Source organism: Pogoniulus pusillus, unplaced genomic scaffold (assembly GCF_015220805.1).
Source record: "Pogoniulus pusillus isolate bPogPus1 unplaced genomic scaffold, bPogPus1.pri scaffold_47_arrow_ctg1, whole genome shotgun sequence".
NCBI classification, from domain to species: Eukaryota; Metazoa; Chordata; class Aves; order Piciformes; family Lybiidae; genus Pogoniulus; species Pogoniulus pusillus.
Window position 1 is genome coordinate 574,110 of NW_026974707.1, and position 23,187 is coordinate 597,296.

General features: G+C 48.2%; 1 protein-coding gene, 1 long non-coding RNA gene and 1 pseudogene across 5 annotated transcripts in view; 1 reads left to right on the plus strand and 2 right to left on the minus strand.

Annotated features, from left to right (window-relative positions):
• The window catches only part of LOC135174159 (uncharacterized), a 26,307-nt gene continuing 3,120 nt past the window's right edge, over positions 1-23,187 (minus strand). Inside the window, exon 2 of the long non-coding RNA XR_010301763.1 lies at positions 1-631. This is a non-coding gene — a long non-coding RNA (uncharacterized LOC135174159). The remainder of the gene's footprint in view (positions 632-23,187) is intronic.
• LOC135174136 (gastrula zinc finger protein XlCGF26.1-like) overlaps positions 3,470-23,187 on the minus strand; it is a 24,794-nt gene continuing 5,076 nt past the window's right edge. The window contains exons 1-2 of one of the 4 annotated variants that reach the window (XM_064141379.1): positions 5,694-5,716; positions 3,470-4,997 (exon numbers count right to left, since the gene is read on the minus strand). In XM_064141379.1, the coding sequence (XP_063997449.1) occupies positions 3,797-4,996 (1,200 nt within the window). In that variant the 5' untranslated portion in view covers position 4,997; positions 5,694-5,716 and the 3' untranslated portion in view covers positions 3,470-3,796. Of the gene's footprint in view, positions 4,998-5,284; positions 5,310-5,465; positions 5,670-5,693; positions 5,717-23,187 lie in introns of those variants that run through there. The other 3 variants (XM_064141377.1, XM_064141378.1, XM_064141376.1) reach the window with 3 other exon arrangements.
• LOC135174140 (NADH-ubiquinone oxidoreductase chain 2-like) lies at positions 21,716-22,720 on the plus strand (annotated as a pseudogene).

Here is a 23,187-nt window from a genome sequence, read left to right on the forward strand (position 1 = left end):
TAGTCTATAAAAATATACAATTTATTACCTTCAATATTCTGAACTCTGCCACCCCCAGCCACTGAATTTTAATATTATTTTGGATATTACACGGTTATGGAAGATATTCTAGGAATAACATCAAACAGTAACTTCTTAATAACCAGCAAACATTCAAACTATAAACAGAGAGAGGAATTTCCCTGCGGCCAAATGCCGCTTGGGGTCAATATGCTGCTTGCCCACTAGATGGGCTGAAGCTCTTTCTGCAGTAGCAGGAGGCAATCGAAATTACAGAGGCATTAAAGCATTTAGTCACAAATTCTTATTATCAATCACCCTCCAGGGCTACATCACAGCTCATATAAATGTCCAATCTTCAGGGAAACTTTGCCCGTGGACAGTGAGGCTGGAATCCTCCCAGCTTCAGAGGAAAGGAGAATCTTCCTGGCTTCTGGGGAAAGGACAGTCTCTGACCTTGTCCTCCTGGCTTCTTCTGAATGCTCTATCCAGGGATTCTTAGGCAGGACCTTCAGGTGCAGAGGTGTGCTAGTTTGAAGCAGGCTAGAATGTTTTGGTGAGAGAAAGTAGATAATTGGCTATGAAATGAAAACAATGGTTGTGTCTCCTTCCCTCACAGTCTCGCTGAGAGCTATGGGAACAAGAAGGGTAAATATTAGATAACATTCGCCATTTTTCTCTCTCTGCTTTTGGTTTCAGACCGAGCCACATCTCCTTAACCTTGCTGCCACTAACCTTGCTTCTTAACCTCTTGGCTGCACCTCTTTTCTTCCTGAGAACTGGGGTAAGGTTGAGAGGGGTAGGGGGAGGTGCAGGGGTGGTTGAGAGCCCCTCCTGGGGACTCAGGTTTCTGGGAGGGGAGTTGTGTTTCTGTATTGTTTTTACCTTGTATATTTCTGTATATAACTGTATATACTGTAAATAGCTGCTTGTATATTGTGCTGCTGTAAATAAATAGCTTCATTTATATTCCCAGAGCCGTCTGAGTTAGCTGGGGCATTTCTAAAAGTGTGAGGGGGCAGGATAGAAGCCAAACCACCACAAGAGGCAGGATGTCATGCAGTATCAGCACAGTATCACGTTGACCATACAGGCTGATCACATGCAGACAATCCAGGGTCTGCTCCTGGTAACTCAGCAGCAGTGGAGCTTACCATGCAGTGATCAGGCAGCAGGTGTGCAATGGGGTGCACAGCTGCATGGGAAACTGAGCTCCGTAGAGGCAGGCAATGCAGGATCTAGTCCTGGTAACTCACCGCAGTGGTGTGCAGGTGTGCACGGCTGGCTGGGAGCCCATGGGAGACTGTGGGTGAGCAGGCAGGAAGGCATGAGCAAAAGGCAAAGGCACGCTGATTACCTGGGTACCTCTAGTTATCAAATGTGGGCCAATATTAATGGCCCCTTGGACACCACAATGACCAATCAGCTTGGCAGTTAGCCAAGCCTTACCATAATAGGCAAAAACCACAGGCCTGGACCTCCCAAATATGGGGACAACATTTGCCTTAAAACCTGGTGGGCTATAAGCTAGGCGCATGGGCTGATACAACCACGTTACACAACCAGGCCAGACTTTATGGCACCAGGTTTGTTATGCCCCTTTATGTTTATTTATGTGTTCACCTCTGGTATGGGCAGAAAAACAAGTCCAGGCAAGACAAGCAATGAATAAGCCAATTTTTGGGCCTATGGGCCCTTCAGGACACCTCTGGGGATCCCAGTGGGAATGCTACCTGCCTGCAGGGAGCCCTGATGCATTCCAACTGCCCCAAGGCTTCTGAAGGGGTTTCCCATTGCGTTCCAGCAGGCCAGAGCCTTCCAACAGGCATTCAGTGACCCCAGCACTGGCCCTGCTGCACTCCAGCACCACAGAGGCTGCTGAGGAACTTTCAGCAACCCAACATTCCTCAGACAAATCCCACTGTGCCCAGGGCTTCCATCAGGCTGCCACAAGCTCAGCAGTGGACCTGACTTCTGCCAGCAGGCCTGAAGCTCCCCACAGCACTTCCATTGGTACACCAATGGCCATGATGGATTCCAGCAAGCCCAGAGATTCTTCCTTCCTTTCCACTGGACCTGGGCAGGTGAGATAGAAGTGCCCAGGCACCCCAAAAAGGACACCCTTCCAAGCCCCTTTGCTTGTCCCGTGGACACCCCAGAGGGAACCTTTCCTCACACAGCTCACCTCTGCTGCTGCCTGAACCAGGCAGGGCCAGGCAAACACAGGCAATGGCTCCAGAACAGGCTCCCACAGCTGCTGATGGCAGCTCCCAAAGCACCACCCAACACCATCTGAAGCCTCAAGGGCTTCACCCTCCAGACCTTGAATGTAACTCTGGTGCTAGTCCAGGCATGAGACAGACTGGCCCAGGCTCTGCCAGTGCCCAAACAGAAGCAGCAGTGGCCAAGAGGTCACCATCCATGGCTGACATCAAAATCCACCTCCAAGGGACATCATCCTGCACAACCTGGCCACCAGCACAAGCCACTCAGCAGCCTGCCAGGTGCCTCAGTGCCTTCCAGTGGGGCAGGGGCTTCCAACAAGCCTTCCATTAGCCACCATAGCTACTGCATTCCAGTAGGCTTCAGACTTCCCACAGGACTTCCACTGCACCAGCAGGGGCCCTCTGGAATTTCAGCTCCCCCAGGACTTCTATCAGGCATTGCAGGAGCCCAACACTGGCCCTGCTGCATCCCAGCAGAACTGAGGCTTCTGAGGGACTAATAAATGGCTCAAAATTTGCCCTACACAACTCTCTGGGCCCAGGGCTTCTGATGGACTTTTCTTAAGCTCTTCAGTGGAGCTGATTCCTTGCAGCAGGTCTGAAGCTCCCTACAGGACTCCCATTGGTTCACCAGTGGCCACGATGCCTTCCAACAGCACTTCTACTGCCCCACCAGTGCCCTGCAGTCATTGCAGTGACCCTGGTGCATCAGACTCTAAGCTTAAACACTCTTGATCTCAACCTGCTGGCTCAGAAGGTTCTTTTAACTCTTGATGCTCCTAAGGCTCCTAAAAACTCCTGAACACTCAAAGAAATCTCTTCCCACTTCTGGGGTGGGCAGAAAGCCTCAGAGAAGCCACAGATCAGCAGGAATCCAGCAAGAACACTGCTGAGCTAGGGAGAAGGGATCTGGAAGCCCTCAGCCTGTTGGAAAGCAGCAGGGCCCCTTGCCAGAAACATGTCAGAAGATTTCGAGATACTTCCAGAGACCTCCTTGAGATCCTAGTCAAATCTAGTCAATCCTAGAACTCTCCAGAACCCCCCAACACCTAACATCCTCTGACAGCTCTGAATAAAAAACCCTGAGATGCCCCCAAGACTGCCCCTAGCAAGACACTCTCAGGACTCTTTGAGAGTCTCCCTGAATTGGGCATAGGGCTCCAGCCCCATTCCTAGGAAACAAATGCCCCCAACATTTGGGCACTGTGGGCAGCAATGCCTAAAATAAAAGCCAAAAGACAGGATTTGGGTCGCTTTGGGCTTTTATTGACAAAACTGAGCATGGGATAGAGAGGTTTTACCCCAGGGAGACACCAAAAATAGAGAAAGAACCAGACAAATCCCTGCACACCTCAGCCTAGCTCCAAAGGCAGCTCTGGCTGTGCTGACTGAGCCCTGTAATTATTCTCAGCAGCACTAATTGGTGCTTAGAAGGGCAGGAGGTGTTTGCTCCTGCTGGAGACGCCAGCCTCTGAGAAACGCAGGTGAAAAAGAGGCAATTTTGTTCAATCTGCTGGAAAGGTCTTCTCAGGGTGGGGGCACAAATTACCTCAACAGAGCTGTGGGTGGGTCTATTTCTGCTTCCCCTGCACTATGGTTTGGTCACCAGTGTGGGTGCGGCGGTGGGAACTGAGATTGCCACTTTGGGCAAAGCTCTTGCCGCAGTCAGAGCAGGTGAAGGGCTTCTCACCAGTGTGGACACGACGGTGCTGGGTGAGATTAGAGCTGCGGGTGAAGTTCTTGCCGCAGTCAGAGCAGGTGTAGGGCTTCTCACCAGTGTGGATACGACGGTGCTGAGTAAAAGCAGAGCAGTGAGTGAAGCTCTTGCCACAGTCAGAGCAGGTGTAGGGCTTCTCACCAGTGTGGATGAGTTGGTGCTGGATGAAACTGTAGCTCGTAGTGAAGCTCTTGCCGCACTCCGCACAGGGGAACAGCTTATCTCTGCTGTGGATGCGGCAGTGGGTGGTTAGGTTGTGGCTATATTTGAAGCTCTTGCCACAGTCCCTGCAGCTGAAGGACTTCTCATTGATGTGGACACTGCGGTGCTGGCTGAGAGTAGACCTCTGAGTGAAACTCTTGCCGCAGACAGCACAGCTGAAAGGCCTCTCCCCAGTATGGATTCGATGGTGCTCAATTAGGCTGGAGCGCTGTGTGAAGCTCTCGCCACAGTCAGCACAGCTGAAGGGCTTCTCCCCAGTGTGGGTTCGGTGATGATTAATGAGATGTGAACGCACTGTGAAGCTCTTGCCACAGACAGCACAGCTGAAGGGCTTCTCCCCAGTGTGGGTTCGGCGGTGGTCAATGAGGCTGCAGTGCTGTGTAAAGCTCTTGCCACAGTCAGCACAGCTGAAGGGCTTCTCACCAGTGTGGATTCGGTGGTGGTCAATGAGGTGTGAGCGCCGTCTGAATTGCTTGCCACAGTCGGCACAGCTGAAGGGCTTCTCGCCGGTGTGGATTCGGTGGTGGTTGATGAGGCTGAAGCGGTGTGTGAAGCTCTTGCCACAGTCAGGGCACTGAATCAGCTGCTTGAGTGGCACAGATAGAGCTACCATGAACCCATCCTCCTTCTCATACTCCACTTCCTCATCCTGGTCATCTTCACCTTCATCATCCTCCTCATACTCATCATCATCACAGTCATTAGTCCCCTCATTGTCACCCTCTGTCTTGAAATCTTTCTCCTCTTTCTTGGGGCTGCATTTTGCCTGCTCCATCTTGTTCTCTGGGTGCTTCTTCTTCCAGCTCTTGTCTGGGTCTTTCTGTGAGGCCATGCTAGTGGGGGAAGAGTTCACTGCTGTTACCTTGGGAAGATGTAAGCATCTGACCCCAGCAGTTCAAACCCTGACATCCTGCCTGCGTCAATATAGCCTCTTACATCTGACATCTCCCAACAATCAACATTTAATTGAGTCAAAGAAATGGAGAGTGGCCCTCAAAGCCCCACTTCTTGCTATGATGTAGGGTCAGATCTCTAATCTCAGTGCTAAGATCCCAGGTGCCAGCGCTGGGAAGGCTGAGACATCCTGGTCCTTATGGAGCACTCCCAGTCCCCTGTTTACCAGTCCTGTGCTGTTGGCAGGTAGCTTCCTGCCCCAGGCTCTGCCCTTTGAGCTCTCCTGGTTCAGATGAGAGGCGCAATGCTGACCTAGGAAGACCAAAAAATCTCCAACTCTCTCCTGCCCACACTACACATCCCAGCCCCTAACACAACCTCCTTCCACACAACTGATCCTGACCCACCTGGGGGGTCCCCAGGTAGATGATGTCACTCAGAGCCCCAGTGGCAGTGAAATGTGGTGGAGCTGGGGGAGAGTGGGAGGTGCCACAAGGATCAGCAACAAGCTGGGGTCCTGCTGTTGTCCCAGGCTGAGTTCTTCACCTGCTGGGCCCTTCTGAGGGGCAGCTCTGCAAACTCTGCTCTTCCTCAGCACAGATGGACAAAGCTGATGGAGAGAGGAGAGGACTGACCTGCAAGGGATGGCTCAGCACTGCCCAGGACCATGCAGCAGAGCTGGGCCTCACTGGGAGCAGATCCCAAGCCCAGCACCATGGGCACAGCAGCCAGGCAGGGCTGTTGAAGATAGGAGAGCTGAAGAAGTGCAGACTCAGCTCCTTGCCCAGCACACAACCCCCAGCAGACAGCTGCAGGGCAGCACCACAGGAGAGCTGCCTCCAGCCAGACTCACACAGGCCTTAGCTGCAGGCTCTTCCCACTGCTTGCCCAGGACAATGCTGCTGCAGCTGCATTTGCCAGGAGCCATTGCTCTGACCCCAAGTCTCTTCCCTGGCCTGCTTACAAACCCCTCCCCACTCACTCTGTGCTCAGCTCTGCCCTGTAGGTAACTCCTGCCAGCAAGCACTGCCCAGAGCCATCTCTGTGCTGGCCACTCCTCAAGGGAAGATCAGACAAATTCTGAGGACACACAGAAATCAATGTTGCTGCTCTCCAGATGCAGGAAAGGAGGAAGGGACTTGGTCAGAGGTGTCTTGTAAAACCTGTTTAGTCCTCACTGTGATGCTGGAGGGGCCTCCCAGCCAAACCTGACACCTCCACCACCATCCACACACCTGCAGCCTAAAAGCACTCGTGCAAGATTTTTGTTTCCTTCCCTCCCTGCCCATTTCTGGCAGCTTTCTCTTAGCAGTTCTCCTGGAGCTGTCATTCCACAGCCTCAAGAGAAAATGAGGTTTGCTATGACAGCACAGTGCCCATGGTCTCTTGGAAATCTCCCAGCTGACACATGCAGAGGTGCAGGACAGTTCACTCCTTTTATCTCCTGAAATGCTGCCACATTTCCTGCACACACAATTAAAATGCCTTAAAACTCCTTCTGAAGAGATTCCAGTCAGTTTTTAGGCTTATTTCTACATTGGACACTCTTCAGAAACACTTCAAATGATTTGAAGCTGCCCTAAAACCCATCAGCATCTCTTCAAAACTCTTTAAGGCTCTAACTGAAACTTGCTGCAGACTCAGGAAAGGCACTAGAAAAGCTCAGCAGGTGCTGCAGAGAACTGTACCCAAGGGAAAGATGAAATAACTATGAAAACCTGTGGTGGTGTGGTGGAGGGCCACATAGGCCCAAATGGCCGTGTTTACAAGTCTATTCTTGCCCAGACATGTTGTCCCCCCAAAAGGTGTTGTCCTGCCCAAACTAAGGGAAAACAAATTAAGGGGGACAAAGGAGCACAATAAGCCTGGTGCCTTCGAGTCTGGCCTGCCTGCTCGCAAGGTTGAGGTAAACACATTGTGTAAGCTCATGTGCCTAGGGCGGGGACCCACCTGTGCTCTCTCCATATTTGGGGGTACCGGACCTGTGGATATCACCTTATTTGGCATGTTTTGGCCTGCTGCCAGACTCTTATTGGACAGTATTGTGGCCAAAGGACCATCAATCTTGGGCACACATCTCATGAAAGGGGCAATTCAGTGTTCCTGCCACCCTCCTCCACCTACTGCTCCTAGCCACTTTGGGGCCATCATCGCTGCTGCATGATCCCAACCCTCGGCACTTCGCACCAGCCCAGGGAAAATCGACCAAGGTGCTCCCGGCCAGCCGCGGCTCCAGCCCATCACTCCCAGCTCGATTGTGCCCGTGGAGCCTTCAGACAGCGCACCCCAAAATAATATTAGAACTATCCAGGTCCACAAGGATCAACAATGTGGCTTTGCCACACATATTTGGGACCACCGAGATTGTGACTCCGGCCAGTGAGTAACTGAACAATCTCAATTTGAGCAGCACAGACTTTCAGACTTTACCAGCGGCACTTTTATGCCACCAGACTCTATCCAAACCTTTCCAAACCTCTACCAAATTCCTAATTCCTGCTGTAAATAGGCATTCTGTAAAGTAATTTCACAACCACATACAAAGGACTTGTGTAGGTTAACTGTATGTAAGTTTTTAGGGGGGGGGGAATTCCTTTTGTATATAATATTAAATTATTTAAAACCCTTTTAAATTCGGCCTCATATTTAATCCCCTAAAACCCAAACTCACCCCTTCACAACAGGTGGAAGGGCCAAACAGCCCTAAAGAAGTGACAAAAGGAGTTCTAAAATATATCCTACAGAAGCCCAAAGAAATCCAATACATCCTGGCATGTCCAGACCATAATGCCCCTCCCCCTTCTGGAGTCCAGGGAATGCAGCAAAGGGACAAAAGAGCTGGAACCAGGGAGTCTGAATAACAAGGCCTTGCCCAGACATGTTCTGCTTGTGTTTACATCTTGTGGCAAACAAGGAGAAGGCACCTGGTGGATGCTCACCCTGGGGCAGGCTCCTGCCTCCCATCAAATCTGGGTCATTGCCATTCCATTGGCTGATGGCTTTTGTTTTCTTTTTTTGCCTATGGCCAAATGATACAAGCAAGCCAAAGCTTCAGACATGGTGCCTTGATGGTTTGCGCCTTGCCTTGTTGCTTTGTGCCTCATCTACCTGGAAATCTGCCATGCCTCAGTTTACCTGGAAGAAGCACAAGTGCCCAACGCTCTCCTGTAGGCAAAGAAGTCATTGTCAAATGCTGTCCAGAACCACACCAGTCTGGACACCTCATCAAGAACTCTGCTGGCAGGCAAACAGCTGCCCAGACCACGCACAAAGGGGCAAGCCCAGGTGAGCCTGGTGCCCCCAGGGAGCTGTACTGCTGCAAGTAGGCAGCTGACCCCTGTAAGCCATAAGCTCCTTCCAGCGCCTGCTCCACACCCAGAGCTTCAGGGCAGCCACGAGAGGTGACAGCGCCCTGGGAACCAGGAGAAAACCCAGCAGGAGCCAGCACTTGGCCCAGTACCACTTCGCTTTGTGTTTAAACTGCATTCCTGGGACTGTAAGCACAGTCCTGGAAAGATTCCAGAGATACTAAACCTGTGAGTAAACATTTTCTATAAAGCCTCTCTGTAAAAGGTTCTCTGCTTAGCTCTACCTTGGACACAGTGGCTGTCACCAGTTGGCAGTAAGGTTCCTTTAGAGTCTCCCCCTAGAGGGCAAGCAGTATATTGTGCCACGGGAGAGTCCTCCCAATTTATATCCTTGGTTTACATTTTCCAGTTTTACTAAAACTGTTTACAGTTGTTCAATACTGCCCTAAGCACTTCACATCTCTTGTAAATATCTTGCACAACCAAGGACAATGATCCTGTAAATAGCTGTAAATAAGGCAATACAAATATTATTACTTATTAATATAACATTATCATTTATTATCTGTCTTATTCATAATCATCCAGCAAGAACAATCAAGCAAAATGGACTCAAGCCTACCACCCCAAAACCCAAAGTAGCTACTCACAAGCAGCTGTCTCTGTGGCACAAGAGTGGCAGGACTTGTTAGGAGAGGTGAAAAGCCAACAGAGCTGGGGGAGAGCTGCCTGCCTGCCAAATGAAACTGAGTTCTTCCCTGACTGCTGCCCACACAGACACTGATCCCAACCACCACAGAATTTACAAGGAGTCACTGCAAGGGGGCACAGCTCCTTGAAAAAAGAACACAACCTCTCCCACCAGATAACCACCCCTAACTAACACCAAATCGTTGCCCTCCAACAGCCATCAGCAAAGAATATGTCAAAGCTCTGATCCCACAACACAAGCCCAGGGTGGCAGCAAATAAGAGCAGGAGAATCAATGCTGGAGTCAGTAACTGGAGCAATCCCCTCTTGGTGCAAACTTCCATCACCACACTATTCACAGAGTAATAACAGACACCCTTATTCTAGCAAGCCCTGTGTCAAACCATCCTGTCAGACTGACTCAGGAGCACCCAGCAGGAACATTTACATCTGTAAAAGGAACTAGGCAAAGCCAAGGCCTGGCTGTTTACCAAAACCACAGCCAGAAGCACACCAAGTAGTGAAGGTGATGCCTGCCTGGTGAGGTCACGCTGAATGGCTGCAGGATCCTACCCATGTGAAGGCAGCACAACCAATTGCCCCATAAAGTGAGACTTGTCTGAGTGGCTAAACGAGGTCTGAAAAGCCTCTTACAGCTAATCAATGGCATTGATCTTCCTGGGCAAGAGCAGGAAGAAAAACACAAGAGGAGAAGACTCTGTGGAACTTAGAAGCTTACGGGCAGCCCACATCAGAGCCAGATAGAATCACAAAAAGGCTCAGGTTGGAAGGGACTTCAGAGATCATCTACTCCAACCTCCCTGCTATGAGTGGGGATGGCTCTCAACTAGACTCAGATGTTCAAGGCCTCAGCCATCCTGGCCCTGAACACCCCCAGGCAGGAGGCATCCACAACCTCCATGGGCAGCCTATTCCAGAGTCTCACTGCCCTCATACTGAATAACTTCTTCCCAAGATCCAGTCTAAACCTACTCTCCCTCAGCTTAAAACCTTTCCCTCTTGTCCTGTTGCTTAGATACCCTTAGGCAATGTCCTGTTCCAGCCTTCCTGGAGGATCCCCTCAGTTCAACTACATAAGTTGTGCTAGTTTGAAGCTAGGTAGAATGTTTTGGTAGGAAGAACTATATTACAGGCTGTGAAAGGGAAGTGATGTCTACTTCACTCAAGCTTGCTGAGACACATAAGAACTAGAGTGTAAATATAGATAAGGGAGTCAGGAGTCATTCTCTGCCCAGGCTCTGGGCTGCACCTCTCTAACCTCACCTTCTGTCTCTCCGATTAATCCACCTGCTTCCTAACCCCCCCTGGCTGATGCTCCATTCTTCCTTGGGCACAAGGCAACCTCTGGGGTAAGGTTGAGAGCAGTGGGAGAAGGTGGAAGGGCAGTTGGGAGCCGCTGCTAGGGACTCAGGTTTCTGGGAGGGGAGTTGTGTTCCTGTATTACCTTTTACCTTGTCTATTTCTGTCTATAACTGTATATACTGTAAATATCTGCTTGTATATTGTGCTAGCTGTAAATAAAAGCTTCATTCAATTTCCAGAACTGGCTGAGTCTAGTCTGGGTGATTTCTAAAGTGTGGGGGGCAGGGAACACCCATACCATCACATCATTTATTTTGGCACTCCAACATGGGACAAATTAATTTCGAGTGATTGTTAATTAACCCTGGTGTTGAGTTGGCCTCTCTTCTAGGCCACGCAGGAGAGGGAGAGACACCAGGCTTACACCTAAGTGATGCATAATGGTCAAGCCATTTACTGAAGCTAAGCATGATACCTATATAGTGGGGTTTGGTACAGGGGCATGTACTTTGATAGGCTTACATAGGCCGAAAGGGGCTGTCCACATGCACAGAGGCAGATCTGACCACCTACCACTTTTAATCCCCCTTTTGGGCAGCTTAGCCACAACATTGCTTGTTCCCAGGGCTGACCAGCCTGCCCTGCTTGCACAGCTCAGCTACAGATAGCAGCTTCTCTGCCAGCCTCCCAAGGCCACCCCTCTGCAGCTGTGCCTCCTTATCAGAATGACCAAAGTCTGTTCAGTTACTCTGCCTGTTTTTTTCACTTCAGTTGTGCTCAAACCCCAATGCTCTGGGAATCAGAATGAAGCTAATGAAGCTAATTTACTTAGTGGGGCTATTGTCTGGCCTATTTTCTTATTTCTTGTCTGTAACTGGATTAAAGCCCAAATTAGTTACTTTTTGTTTAATCAAACTTTGAAGAAGATTAAATCAAAGATTACATCAAATTTTATTTTGGAAATCACATCCTTGGATATGTTGGATTTAATATTACAGGGTCTTTTATCAGCAACAATGCAGGAAATGTTACTGCTTTATCAACAGCTTTAATGAGAGTAATTCCGCCTAAGACCCAGTCACCTAATCCTTGCTCTGAATTTTATTCACATGAGACTGTAGCATTTCTGTTGTGTGTGATCTTAGGTCCTGTAATTTTGAATTTTATAATAATTTTGACATTGTGTATGAGAAACTCGAGTATGATGCCTCTAAGACAGGGGTCTTCAAACTACAGCCCGTGGGCTGGATACAGCCTCCCAGGGTCCTCACAATCTGTCCTGCTGGTATTTACAGAACCCTCCTGCTCCCCCCCCCCGCCAGGGGTTGGGGGGCAAACCAAGCAGCCACTTCATGCCACTTAATCCATGCGCCAGCCTCCGCAGCCCCCAAGCACAGGCTGGGACTGGGCTGGAACCAGCACCTTGTCCTCAACCTGCCCCCCTCATGGGGCACCTCTCAGCTACAAACCGTGCCACCACCACCCCGTTTTCCTCCTCCTCCTATTTCTCATTGGCACTCGATGAAGGCAATGATGTTTGTGATTCTGCACAACTTCTAATTTTCATTTGTGGGACAAATGATTCTTTCAAAGTCACAGAGGAGCTTGCTACACTGGAAAGCATCAAAGGAACAGCTACAGGAGAGGGTATCTATGAGAAAGTTTGCCAAACTATGAATGATTTGGAGCTGGACTGGGGTAAACTATTCAGTGTGACAACTGATGATGCTCCTAGCATGGTGGGGTCCATGAAAGGAGTGGCTGCAATCATTAACAAAGACATGGACAAATGCAACCATTTGCATCCAACAGCCATACACTGCATCATCCACCAACAAGCACTGTGCTGTACATCTCTGGAGCTGGACTCTGTCATGAAAATTGTGGTTTCTTGTATTAACTTCCTTAGAGCTCATGCACTAAACCACAGACAGCTTCAGGACCTTCTGTCTGAGCTAAATGTTGCCTATGCAGATAGTCTGTACTGCACAGAAGTCTGTTGGCTGAGTTGAGGGAGAGTTCTGAAATAATTTTATGACTCACTTCCACAGGTTTATGATTTTATGCTTTCTAAAAACAAAGAAGCAGCAGAGCTCAAAGATGCAGAATGGAAATGGCACCTTGCGTTCCTGACAGATGAAACAGAGCTACTCAACAACTTCAATGTCCAGCTTCAAGGAAAGGGGAAGCTCATCTGTGATATGTCCTCACGTGTGAAAGCATTTCAAGTCAAATTAGACCTGCTCATTAACCAAGTAATGGTGGAAAACTTCTGCCATCTCCCCACAACTCAAAACCTGTCTGCAGAAAAACCAGCAGTTGCATTCCCAAACAAAACATGTATGGATGTACTAAAAATGTTGCAAAACAAGTTTCAAATTAGCTTTGAAGAGCTTTGTCTCCATGAACAGGACACACAGACTTTCCAGAACCCATTTTCTGTTGACACCGAAACTGTTGATCCGATTTACCAAATGGCATTGGCCAAACTACAGACTTGTGACTTGCTGAAAGATGCACTCAAATCAAGCAGCCTTACTAATTTCTATGCATCTCTCCCCTCAGAGACATATCATAATCTCAGGAACAATGCACTCAAAATTGCAGCCATCTTTGGCAGCATCTATGTCTGTGAGCAGACTTCTTCCCCAGTAAAACATCTGAAATCTCCAATCAGATCCACTGGACACTTCCACCACTTGCTAAGACTAGCAGTGACAAATATGGAACCTAACACTGACCATCTCATTACCCAAAAGCAGGCCCATAGTTCACATTGAAGTATTATTTCCTTTTGTTGATTAAATTGTTCTTCATTTAAAATATTGCATTCTTTTTCCGTTTGTTTGTTTTTGTTGGTTTTTTTTTTTTTCTGCACTACTACAAATAAAATATGTGCAGTGTGGATAGGAATTTGTTCATTTTTTTCTAAACTATAGTCCAGCCACTGACAGTGTCTGAGGGACAGTGAACCAGCCCCCTGTTTAAAAAGTTTTGAGGACCCCTGCTTTACGAAGTAAAAAGACCAGCATCCCAGATAAGCAGACAGAACAGTCTAAACAACTCCACTTCGGAGAAAGAGCAAGGGGGGGGCCATCACTGCAACTCCTCCCACAGATTCTGGGAAAGCTGCCCAAGTCCTGGGCAACAGCAATAATATGGCACAAAGCCCAGGAACAGAGATAACTGCTTAGACTCAAAATGTTTCTTTGGCTAATTTGACTGCCCAGGCAGCAGGAACCCCTAACTCTAAACCAGATTTGAACTCACAGGCCTCAAGTCAGACCCCCAATAATTCAGACCCACTAGAGGGGCCGTCAAAAGCTACCTCAGCCCAGTTATTCCTGGCCTCAGACAAAGCCCGGGCTAAGAAGAAACATTAGGCAAAAAGTGATTCAAAAGAGGACTTATAGGAGAGGACCTCTGGTGCACAAGAGGAGGAAGATGAGACGTGTAGTCTTCAAAATTTGGCCAACATATTCAGATCTCAGTAGTCTGATGAGAGGAGCATTGCGAGATTTCCTGACAAGAAAGAAGATAGTTCCAAGGAGTTTAAGAGTGCTCTTAGGAAAGTTCTGTTTCTAGGTCAGGGACAACCAGTACAAGAAGAGGAACAGGAGAAGGATGACATCCAGGATTCCAATCATCCCCTCAAAGAGGTGAGGGAAGTTAGAAAGGAATACTCAAGGGAATCAGGAGAGCAAATTCTAAGATGGCTGGTGAGATGCCGTACTACAGGTGCCACTGCCCTACAGGCAGGAGACAAGTCTGCCAAGCAGCTAGGGCCACTCAGAGAAGAGGCCGGACAAATACCTAGCAAGTCCTCTCAGTAAGGTTAGCTTGTGGACACGCCTTCTGTTGGCTGTGGCTATGAGATATCCTTCCCGAGATGATCTGCCATGGGTGGCCAAGAAGTGGAACACCATTGAGCAGGGAATTAAGCTTCTGAAGGGGTTTGCTGTGAAGGAAGTGCTCTATGGAGATCATGGCACACATGAGCCTGATGACATTCCTCTTGGAACAGGTCTCATGAAGAAGCTCATTAAGCTTGCTCCTTCATCTTATGCTAACATCTTGGCCAGCAAGTTTCTATCAAGGAGTGATAATGGAAGGTCTATCACTGTGTCCTGGAGTCCTGTATACCCCTAAATTCCTCTCCTGCCGTGATTCGGGGGAGAGGGAAAGCCGCCTGGTTCCCCCCCACCCTCGACTGCCCTGCAGGGGTGGAAGGGGGTGAGCAAAGGGGTCCTGCCCGCATGAGGAGTGCCCCGTGCAGTGCCCGTGCTGGGATCAGGCTGGGATTGGCTGTGTGCTTTCACGCCTAAGGTGTGGTAATTCTGCCCTTTGTCTAGTGAGGGTATAAATATTAGGGGGCTTCCCATCTTTGGGGGTTCCCACCTTGGAGTTTGTCCCGCTTGGAGTTGGTTACTGCCTGAACCTGAGAGTTCCCCCACTCTCGCCTCGGATGCAGAGAGATCTTCAAAGACAGCTTCACCTATTGACATCTTTTGTAAGAGCTGAATACCTCTTAACAACTCTTCTGCAGCTGCTGAAAAGAGAATGACAGAGACAGACCTCACGGGCAAGTCGTGAGTTATTTTGGCTTAGCTCCGCTTTATTATTAATAAAACCACTATAATTTAATAGCTAAAGCCTTTTCCAACTTCTGACTTCCAAAATAGTCAGATTATCGATGGTATCCCTGTAGATAATTCTCAAGCAACTAAATCTGCTAATTAAACTAAATTAATCTTTGTATATATAATTTTGGGGGCGGGTATTTGGGAAAATAAAATAACTATTTTTGTTTAAAAATTCCCGACTCGGCCACACATTAATTCCTGCCTCCACAACACACTGTTGGTGAATTCACTGACCAGCTCAGGCAGGTAGAGGACAGCTTGTCACATTCTGGCCTAGCCTCTGCTATAAAAACTCAAAGTACAAAGAGAAGGGATGGCCTTAAAGATAGCATGAAAGAACTGAAGGCGGAACTTAAAGCTCTATTTCCAATTAAGTAAAGGATGCCATCCCTGCATTATCTGAATGGGTGCATGTTTCTGCCATCAGGAACAGACGCCCACCTCCTGCAAGGCAATTCCAGCCCAGGAGGAGACAAATTCCACCTAGGCATCAGCAATCACATGCGTCACCATGGGTAATTCTGTGTGACCAATACGGTGAGAACATGAACAAGAGGGATGCTCAACCTACTTCAGCTCTTTCAAAGAGAGTCAGGGAACTGCAGAGTGGCAGAAACAGAGGCAGCAATGCCAGGAAAGTAGCTGTCACTTCTTCAGCTCCCCAGAGCAACTGCAATTATTCCAACAATTACAGTTTCTCTCACAACACCACCAATCATTGTGTACACCCCACATGCCATGTTCAGCATTAGGGGTGCCCTGCCTCTAGCCAGGAGGAGGAAAGGGATAGTGGAGAGAACCGAATCTATTGGAATGTATTCATTAGGTGGCCTGGCAGTTCAAAAGTTGGGCAATACAGGGCTTTAGTTGACACAGGCTTTTGGAACAGCATCTGTAGAGATTGAGGATGGTAAATTGAAATTGTCCATTAGACCTGAACTTTCTGAGGAATCTGCAGTTGTGGGACATCATGACATAGAGGATCTGGAAGTGCCAACTGCTACTCAAACTGTGCACCACAGGCAGTACAGAACTAACCATGACTCTGTTGCCCATTCATCAGCTGATTCGTCAACTGGAGAGTCAGGCTGTCATCGAGAAAGCTCAATCACCTTTCAACAGTCCCATCTGGCCTGTGCACAAACTGAACAGCGATTGGAGACTGACAGTTGATTTTCGTGCCCTCAACGAGGTGATGCCACCCATGAGCGCAGTTATGCCGGACATGCTGGAACTGCAGTACGAGCTGGAATCGAAGGAGGCTAAATGGTATGCAACCATAGACATTGCTAATGCTTTCTTCTCTATTGCCATAGCAAAGGAGTGCAGGCCTCAGTTTGCATTCACCTGGAGAGGAATCCAGTACCAGTTCAACCGTTTGTCTCATGGGTGGAAACACAGCTCAACCATCTGTCATTCAGACATCCACAATGCATTGGAGAAAGGTAGAGCTCCAGAGCACATCCAATTCATCGATGACATCATTGTGTGGGGCCAAACTGCTGAGGAAGTCTTCGAGAAAGGTAACAAAATGATTGACACTCTGCTGCAAGCAGGTTTTGCCATTAAGAGAGACAAGGTCAAAAGACCTGCCAGAGAAATTCAGTTTCTGGGAGTGCGGTGGTAGGATGGTCACCGTCACATTCCACATGATGTGATCAACAAAGTCTCCACCATGGCAGTTCCCACAAACAAGAAGGACACCCTCTCTTTTCTGGGTGCAGTGGGATTTTGGAGACTACACATTCCTGGTTTCAGTCAGATTGTCAAACCTCTGCACGATGTGACTCGCAAGGGAAACAATTTCGAATGGGGACTTGAACAACAAGCAGCCTTTGATCAGATCAAGCGAGAAACAGTCCATGCAGTGGGCTTGGGACCTGTGAGATCTGAACCGGACATTAAGAACATTTTGTACATGGCTGCCAGTGACAATGGTCCAACTTGGAGTCTCTGGCAGAGAGCTCCAAATGAGACACGCGGACGTCCACTTGGTTTCTGGGGATGTGGCTACAGAGGTTCAGAGGCAAATTACACTGCAACGGAGAAAGAGATACTAGCAGCTGATGAAGGAGTGAAAGCAGCTTCTGAAGTGATTGGAACTGAGTCACAATTGCTTTTAGCTCCTAGACAGCCAGTTCTAAACTGGATGTTCAAAGGCAAAGGTTCATCACCACATCATGCCACAGATGCAACCTGGTCTAAATGGATGGCTTTGATAACCCAATGAGCATGAATGGGGAATCTTGATCGACCTGGTCTGGTGGAGGTGATCACCAACTGGCCGGAAGGCACAGATTGTTCCAAACCCCCAGAGGAGAAAATAACTCGTGCTGAGGAAGCTCCTCCCTATGGTGATCTCTCTGATCAGGAAAAGGACTATGCTTTGTTCACAGATGGTTCCTGTCGTCTTGTTGGGAATAAGCGAAGATGGAAGTCAGCAGTGTGGAGTCCTACCAGGAGAGTTACCGAAGCGAGAGATGGAGAAGGAGAATCCAGTCAGTTCGCTGAGGTAAAAGCTGTTCAACTTGCTCTTGATGTGGCTGAACGTGAAAATTGGCCTATCCTTTACCTCTACAGCGACTCATGGATGGTAGCCAATGCTCTATGGGGTTGGCTAAAGGACTGGAAGAAGCATGGTTGGCAGAGGAAAGGAAAGCCTATTTGGTGTGCTGATCTTTGGCAGGACATTGATGCACGGCTGGAGAGAACTCCAGTGAAGGTGGAGCACACAGACGCACACATGGCCAAGGACAGAGCTACTGAGGAACACCAACACAACCAGCAGGCAGACCAAGCTGCTAAGATTTCTCAAGTTGATACAAACTTTGATCTTGACCTTGATTGGAAACACCAAGGTGAACTGTTCCTAGCTCGGTGGGCCCATGACTCATCTGGACATCAAGGCAGAGATGCAACATACCGATGGGCTCGTGATAGGTCAATTGACTTGTCCATGGACGCTATCACCCAAGTCATCTATGACTGTGACATCTATGCTGCTATTAAGCAGGCTAAGCGAATCAAGCCCTTATGGTATGGTGAGAGATGGTCAAAGTACAAGTATGGAGAAGCCTGGCAGATTGACTACATCACTCTACCTCGATCTCATTCTGGCAAGCAGTATGTGCTGACAATGGTAGAGGCCAGCACTGGATACCTGGAAACCTATCCAGTTCCACATGCTACGGCACGTAACACCATTCTTGTCTTGGAGAGACAGATCATGTGGAGACATGGAACTCCAGAGAGAATCGAGTCAGACAATGGTACTCATTTCAAGAACAATCTTGTGAAAAACTGGGCCAAAGAGCATGGTATTGAGTGGATTTATCACATACCCTACTATGCACCAGCTTCAGGGAAGATTGAGCGCTACAATGGTTTGCTGAAAACCACCCTAAAAGCCATGGGGGGTGGAACTCTGAAAAACTGGGACAAACATTTAGCACAAGCTACCTGGTTGGTAAATAGTAGAGGTTCAGTAAACAGAGCAGGACCTGCACAATCAGATTTGGTCCAAACAGTAGACGGTGATAAAGTTCCTGTTGTACATGAAAAGAATCGGTTAGGGAAAACTGTTTGGGTATTTTCTCCTTTGGGCGAAGGGAAACCTGTCCGAGGGGTGGTTTCTGCTGAAGGTCCTGGTCATACATACTGGGTAATGCAGGAGAATGGTGAAATCCAGTGTATTCCACAGAGAAATCTAACCTTAGCTGAGAGAGTCTAAATTCAGAGTGTGTAATACAAGCTGTTAGGAGTTTTCTGTTCTAGGTACCATCGGCGTCCAACACTGAAAGGATCTGCAAGAGAATCTACAGTACATGAGCACGAACCCAACGTCACCTGGGAGTCCCTGTTCTCATCTCATCTGTGAGGAGACAAACTGTTCTGAGCTTTTGAATCACCTACATCTGAGATAGCTGGAATGAAGTGTGAACTGAACTTGTAAGTATTGTTTTAGTGTAAATATTGGTTTAGATTAGATCAGATAATTCTCAGTGATACTCTGAGTGAAGTAGACAGGGGTGGATTGCACTAGTTTGAAGCAAGCTAGAATGTTTTGGTGAGAGAAAGTAGATAATTGGCTGTAAAAGGAAAACATTGGTGATGTCTCCTTCCCTCAGAGTCTCCCTGAAGAAGAATGTAAACATTAGATAACACTTTCGCCATTTTGTCTTCATCTCTCGGGCTGGGCTTTGACTGAGCTGCATCTCCCTAACATCTCCTGCCACTCACCTTTGCTTCTTAACCTCTTGGCTGAACCTCTATTCTTTCTTAGGACTGGGGTAAGGTTGAGAGGGGCAGGGGGAAGGTGCAGGGGTGGTTGAGAGCCCCTCCTGGGGACTCAGGTTTCTGGGAGGGGAGTTGTGTTTCTGTATTACTTTTAACTTGTATATTTCTGTCTATAACTGTATATATACTGTAAATAGCTGCTTGTATATTGTGCTAGCTGTAAATAAATAGCTTCATTTATATTCCCAGAGTCCGTCTGAGTTAGCTGGGGTACTTTCTAAAGTGTGGGGGGGAGGGTAACAGCCAAACCACCACAGCCGAGAAGGACTCTAAGAGAATCTGCAATGAGTAATTGAGACATTGCATTGGGTAGTTGCTTGGATGCATGGACTGCAAAGAGTTGAGCGAGAATGGACTGGGACTGTCCATTGTTTGATGTTGTGTGCTGCTGAGCACAATGCAGGTGGAAATAGAGTTCCTTTGTTTGTGTAAAGGACTTGTTGGAGAACTGTATGGGTGTTTTCCACCTTTGGGTGGGGGTAAAACCTGTCCAAGGGGAGGTTATTTCCTGGTGGGGGAAGTCCAGGACATACATGTTGGGCGTTGCAGGAAGGTGGTGAGATCAAATGTGTTCTACAAAGGAGTTTTGATCTGGACTGAGACAGTTTGAGTTTAAAGTATGTACAAGTTGTTACTGAGTTTTTTTTTCAGATAGTTGACGTCATCTGAGAAGTCCCATTCGATGAGAAAAGTTGTGTCCAGGATCTGAGTGACAGATGGGGTTGAAGCACTGGAAAGATGCATGATTTATATGGCACTGTTCACTATATAGAGTCTGTTTCTAGTTAGATGTGTAGTGTGATGAGCAGGAATTATGGGATTGAAAAGGGGTGGAATGTCCAAGGTTGAGGCTATAGGGTTAAAAAAAATTTCTGGAGACTAGGAGATTGTTATTCAATTCCATAATTCTGCTATCTCTTTACAGACCCACAACAAGGTCAGCTCGCTCTCCTTTCCTCCTCCTCCTCCTGCCGTGTGTGTGTGGTGGGAGCCACTTTACGGTGAATAACATGTAAGCAGTAGGCCTCTTTGGATGGCGGAGGCATCAGGGGGGAGGACTGGAGCATTGGGGAGTGTAGCTCTTATTTTTTTGGGGATGGGGAAAAATTTAAGGGGGTTTGCCATGGATGGGGTAATTGCTTTGTAATGTCTCTTGGTGTATTTTTCTCTCTCTAAATGTAATTCTGTATTTTCTCTCCAATTTGATTTGAGAGTTTAATCTCTGTTGTCTCTCTTTAAAAAAAAACACGACAGAGCCTTTGGCAGAGAGCTCCAAATGAGACACGTGGGCATCCACTTGGTTTCTGGGGTCATAGCTACAGAAGTTCAAAGGCAAATTACACCCCAACAGACAAAGAGATACTAGCAGCCTATGAAGGAGTGAAAGCAGCTTCCAAATTGACTGGAACTGAGTCACAATTGCTTTTAGCTCCCAGATTGCCAGTTCTAAACTGGATGTTCAAAGGCAAAGGTTCATCCCTCACAACACCTGCACCAGCACTGCTCCTAGCACTATCTGACCTGCCCTGTTCCTTCCCTTCTCACTCACTACTCTCAGCCTGGGCCTTCTATTTCTCCTCACCACACTCAGCATAGTAGTGTTCTCCATCCTGGGATGAGGCTGAGCCTCCAGCTCAAAACAGGCTTTAAGTGGCACACTCCAAGCAGTACCACAAACCATCTCCTACAAGGTGCCTCCTGCCATCATCTTCCTACCCATAATTATACTAAGTGGGAACTACACATTAAACACAGAAACCTCTTCACCTTGTCTTCTCTGCCTGACCCCTCGCCAGCACAGGCTGCATCTCCACACTGCCAAAACAAACTGCACTGTGCTCGACCTTACAAAAGGGCAAGCAGAGCTCAGTGTCCAGCTCCAACATGGAGCAGGCCACAGGGCTCACTGCTCCTAGCTGAACATGCTAACATTGTATCAATGGATACACTGCCATCTTAGTCCTTAATCCAAGAACTCCAAACCTCTCATCAGAACCATTCCCAATCACCTTAGCTACACAAGGCCCTTTCCTCTCCTCAGGGCTCTCATCAATCTTGCCTCATCCCTATGATTTGGCTATGACCAACTTTCCTCCTAGGAAAAGGTTTCCCACTGCCAGCACTGGCATCATGCCTGGGACACAAAAGCAACTCAGCTCCTGGGCAGACTATCTCCTTATTTAAGGCAATGTGCCTGAACCCAAAGCCTCACTCTGATAAAGCCAACACAGAGCCACAGCAACCCTCTCATTTCCTACACAGCAAAGCAGCAACCAAACCTACACCCATAAGGGGGCAAAGCCTCCATACCTCCTTTACATAATTTCCTAGCCAGGTCAGCTAACAAAGCCATCAGGCCCACATCCCAAATATGATGGTTCATCCCCTCCTTTACTAATGAATCCCTGTGCAAAACTAATCACATCTCTAAGCCTCCTCCTGTGAGCAACCACTGCAGTCTCAAGCAGCCCCTGAGCAATAGCCTGAACTGGGCTAGAAATTAACACCCTCACCCTCGGCCCCAGAAGATCCAAATCCACTGCCCACCAACCAGGCCACAAGGAAAGACTGCCTAGTGCAGGCAGCTGCCTCTGCCACAATCCTCTTCTCAAGCACAAGGAATGCCTGAGCCACAGGACAAGGAGATATTACTCCGCTAACTAATCCAACATCCTGCCTCCTGCTGACATCAGCAAGCAACAGAGAGCTTGGCCCCAAAAGCTCTCCAGGGCTCACCACTAACTGCAGCTCTTCTCCTGTCAATGAGAATAAAATTCCCACCAAGCACCACTCTGCTTCTCACATCCAACTCCCTCAACCCCACACTACCTACAACAGCTATTGCCTTGGCAGCTTTAGGAGGCTCAATAGGCCTCAGCCTCACACACAGCTGAAAGAGCCCAGCCTCCTCCTCTATTTCTCACCTAGGCTCCAGCACCTTGATCGGCAATTATATCCCTAAACTCACTCTGTTAACCTTCTGCCTCTACACCCTAATAACCACCACCATAACTCTCACCCTGAATACAACCAATCCCCTAAAGCTATCCACAATAACATCATGAACAAATCCCCTCATACCCAACACAACGCTCACACTAACCCTGTTACCCCCAGCCACATTCCCACCACTCAACAGGTTCTTACATAATGGCTCAGCATTCATGAACTTAGCAAACAAGAAACAACCACAAGAGCTTTAACCATTGCTCTCCTATCCCCACTGATGCTCCTCTTCTATCTCTACCTTACCTCCCAGACAACAGTCAAGCTTCCATCAAACTCCACTATCCACATCAGACAGTGGCATACCATCAAACAGCACACACTGCAACCACCATCCCAACCTCCCTACCAACCCTCCTCCTGCTGCTCTCACCTATAATGCTGACCACTATCTAGAAGCTTAGGACAGCCCTAAGGCAAAGGCCTTCAAAGCCTTAAACAAGAGTTAAACCCTCTCAGATTCTTTTAGGACACACAGGACACGACTCTGCATCACCTGAATGCAACCCAGACATCTTCATTAAGCCAGGGCCTGAATCTAAACTCAACTCAATCTAGACAGGCAGGCTTCAATCCCACAAAACTCTACTCCACATCTGGATGCCCAAACCTAACAGGCTTCCATCTAACCTAAGCTCTGGGACACTCTCAATGGACAGCCCTCAGCCTGCAACTCAACAGGAGGTTCACTACAGGACTGATCAGAAGAGGAATTAAAGCTCTGTGTAAAAGACTACAGCCTAAGGCCTTAACACTCAGAGATCCTACCTATGGCCTTCACCCAGCAATGATTATTCTCTGCCACGCACAAAGACATCAGCACTCTACACCTTATGTTCTGGGCATGAGCTGGCACAGCTCTC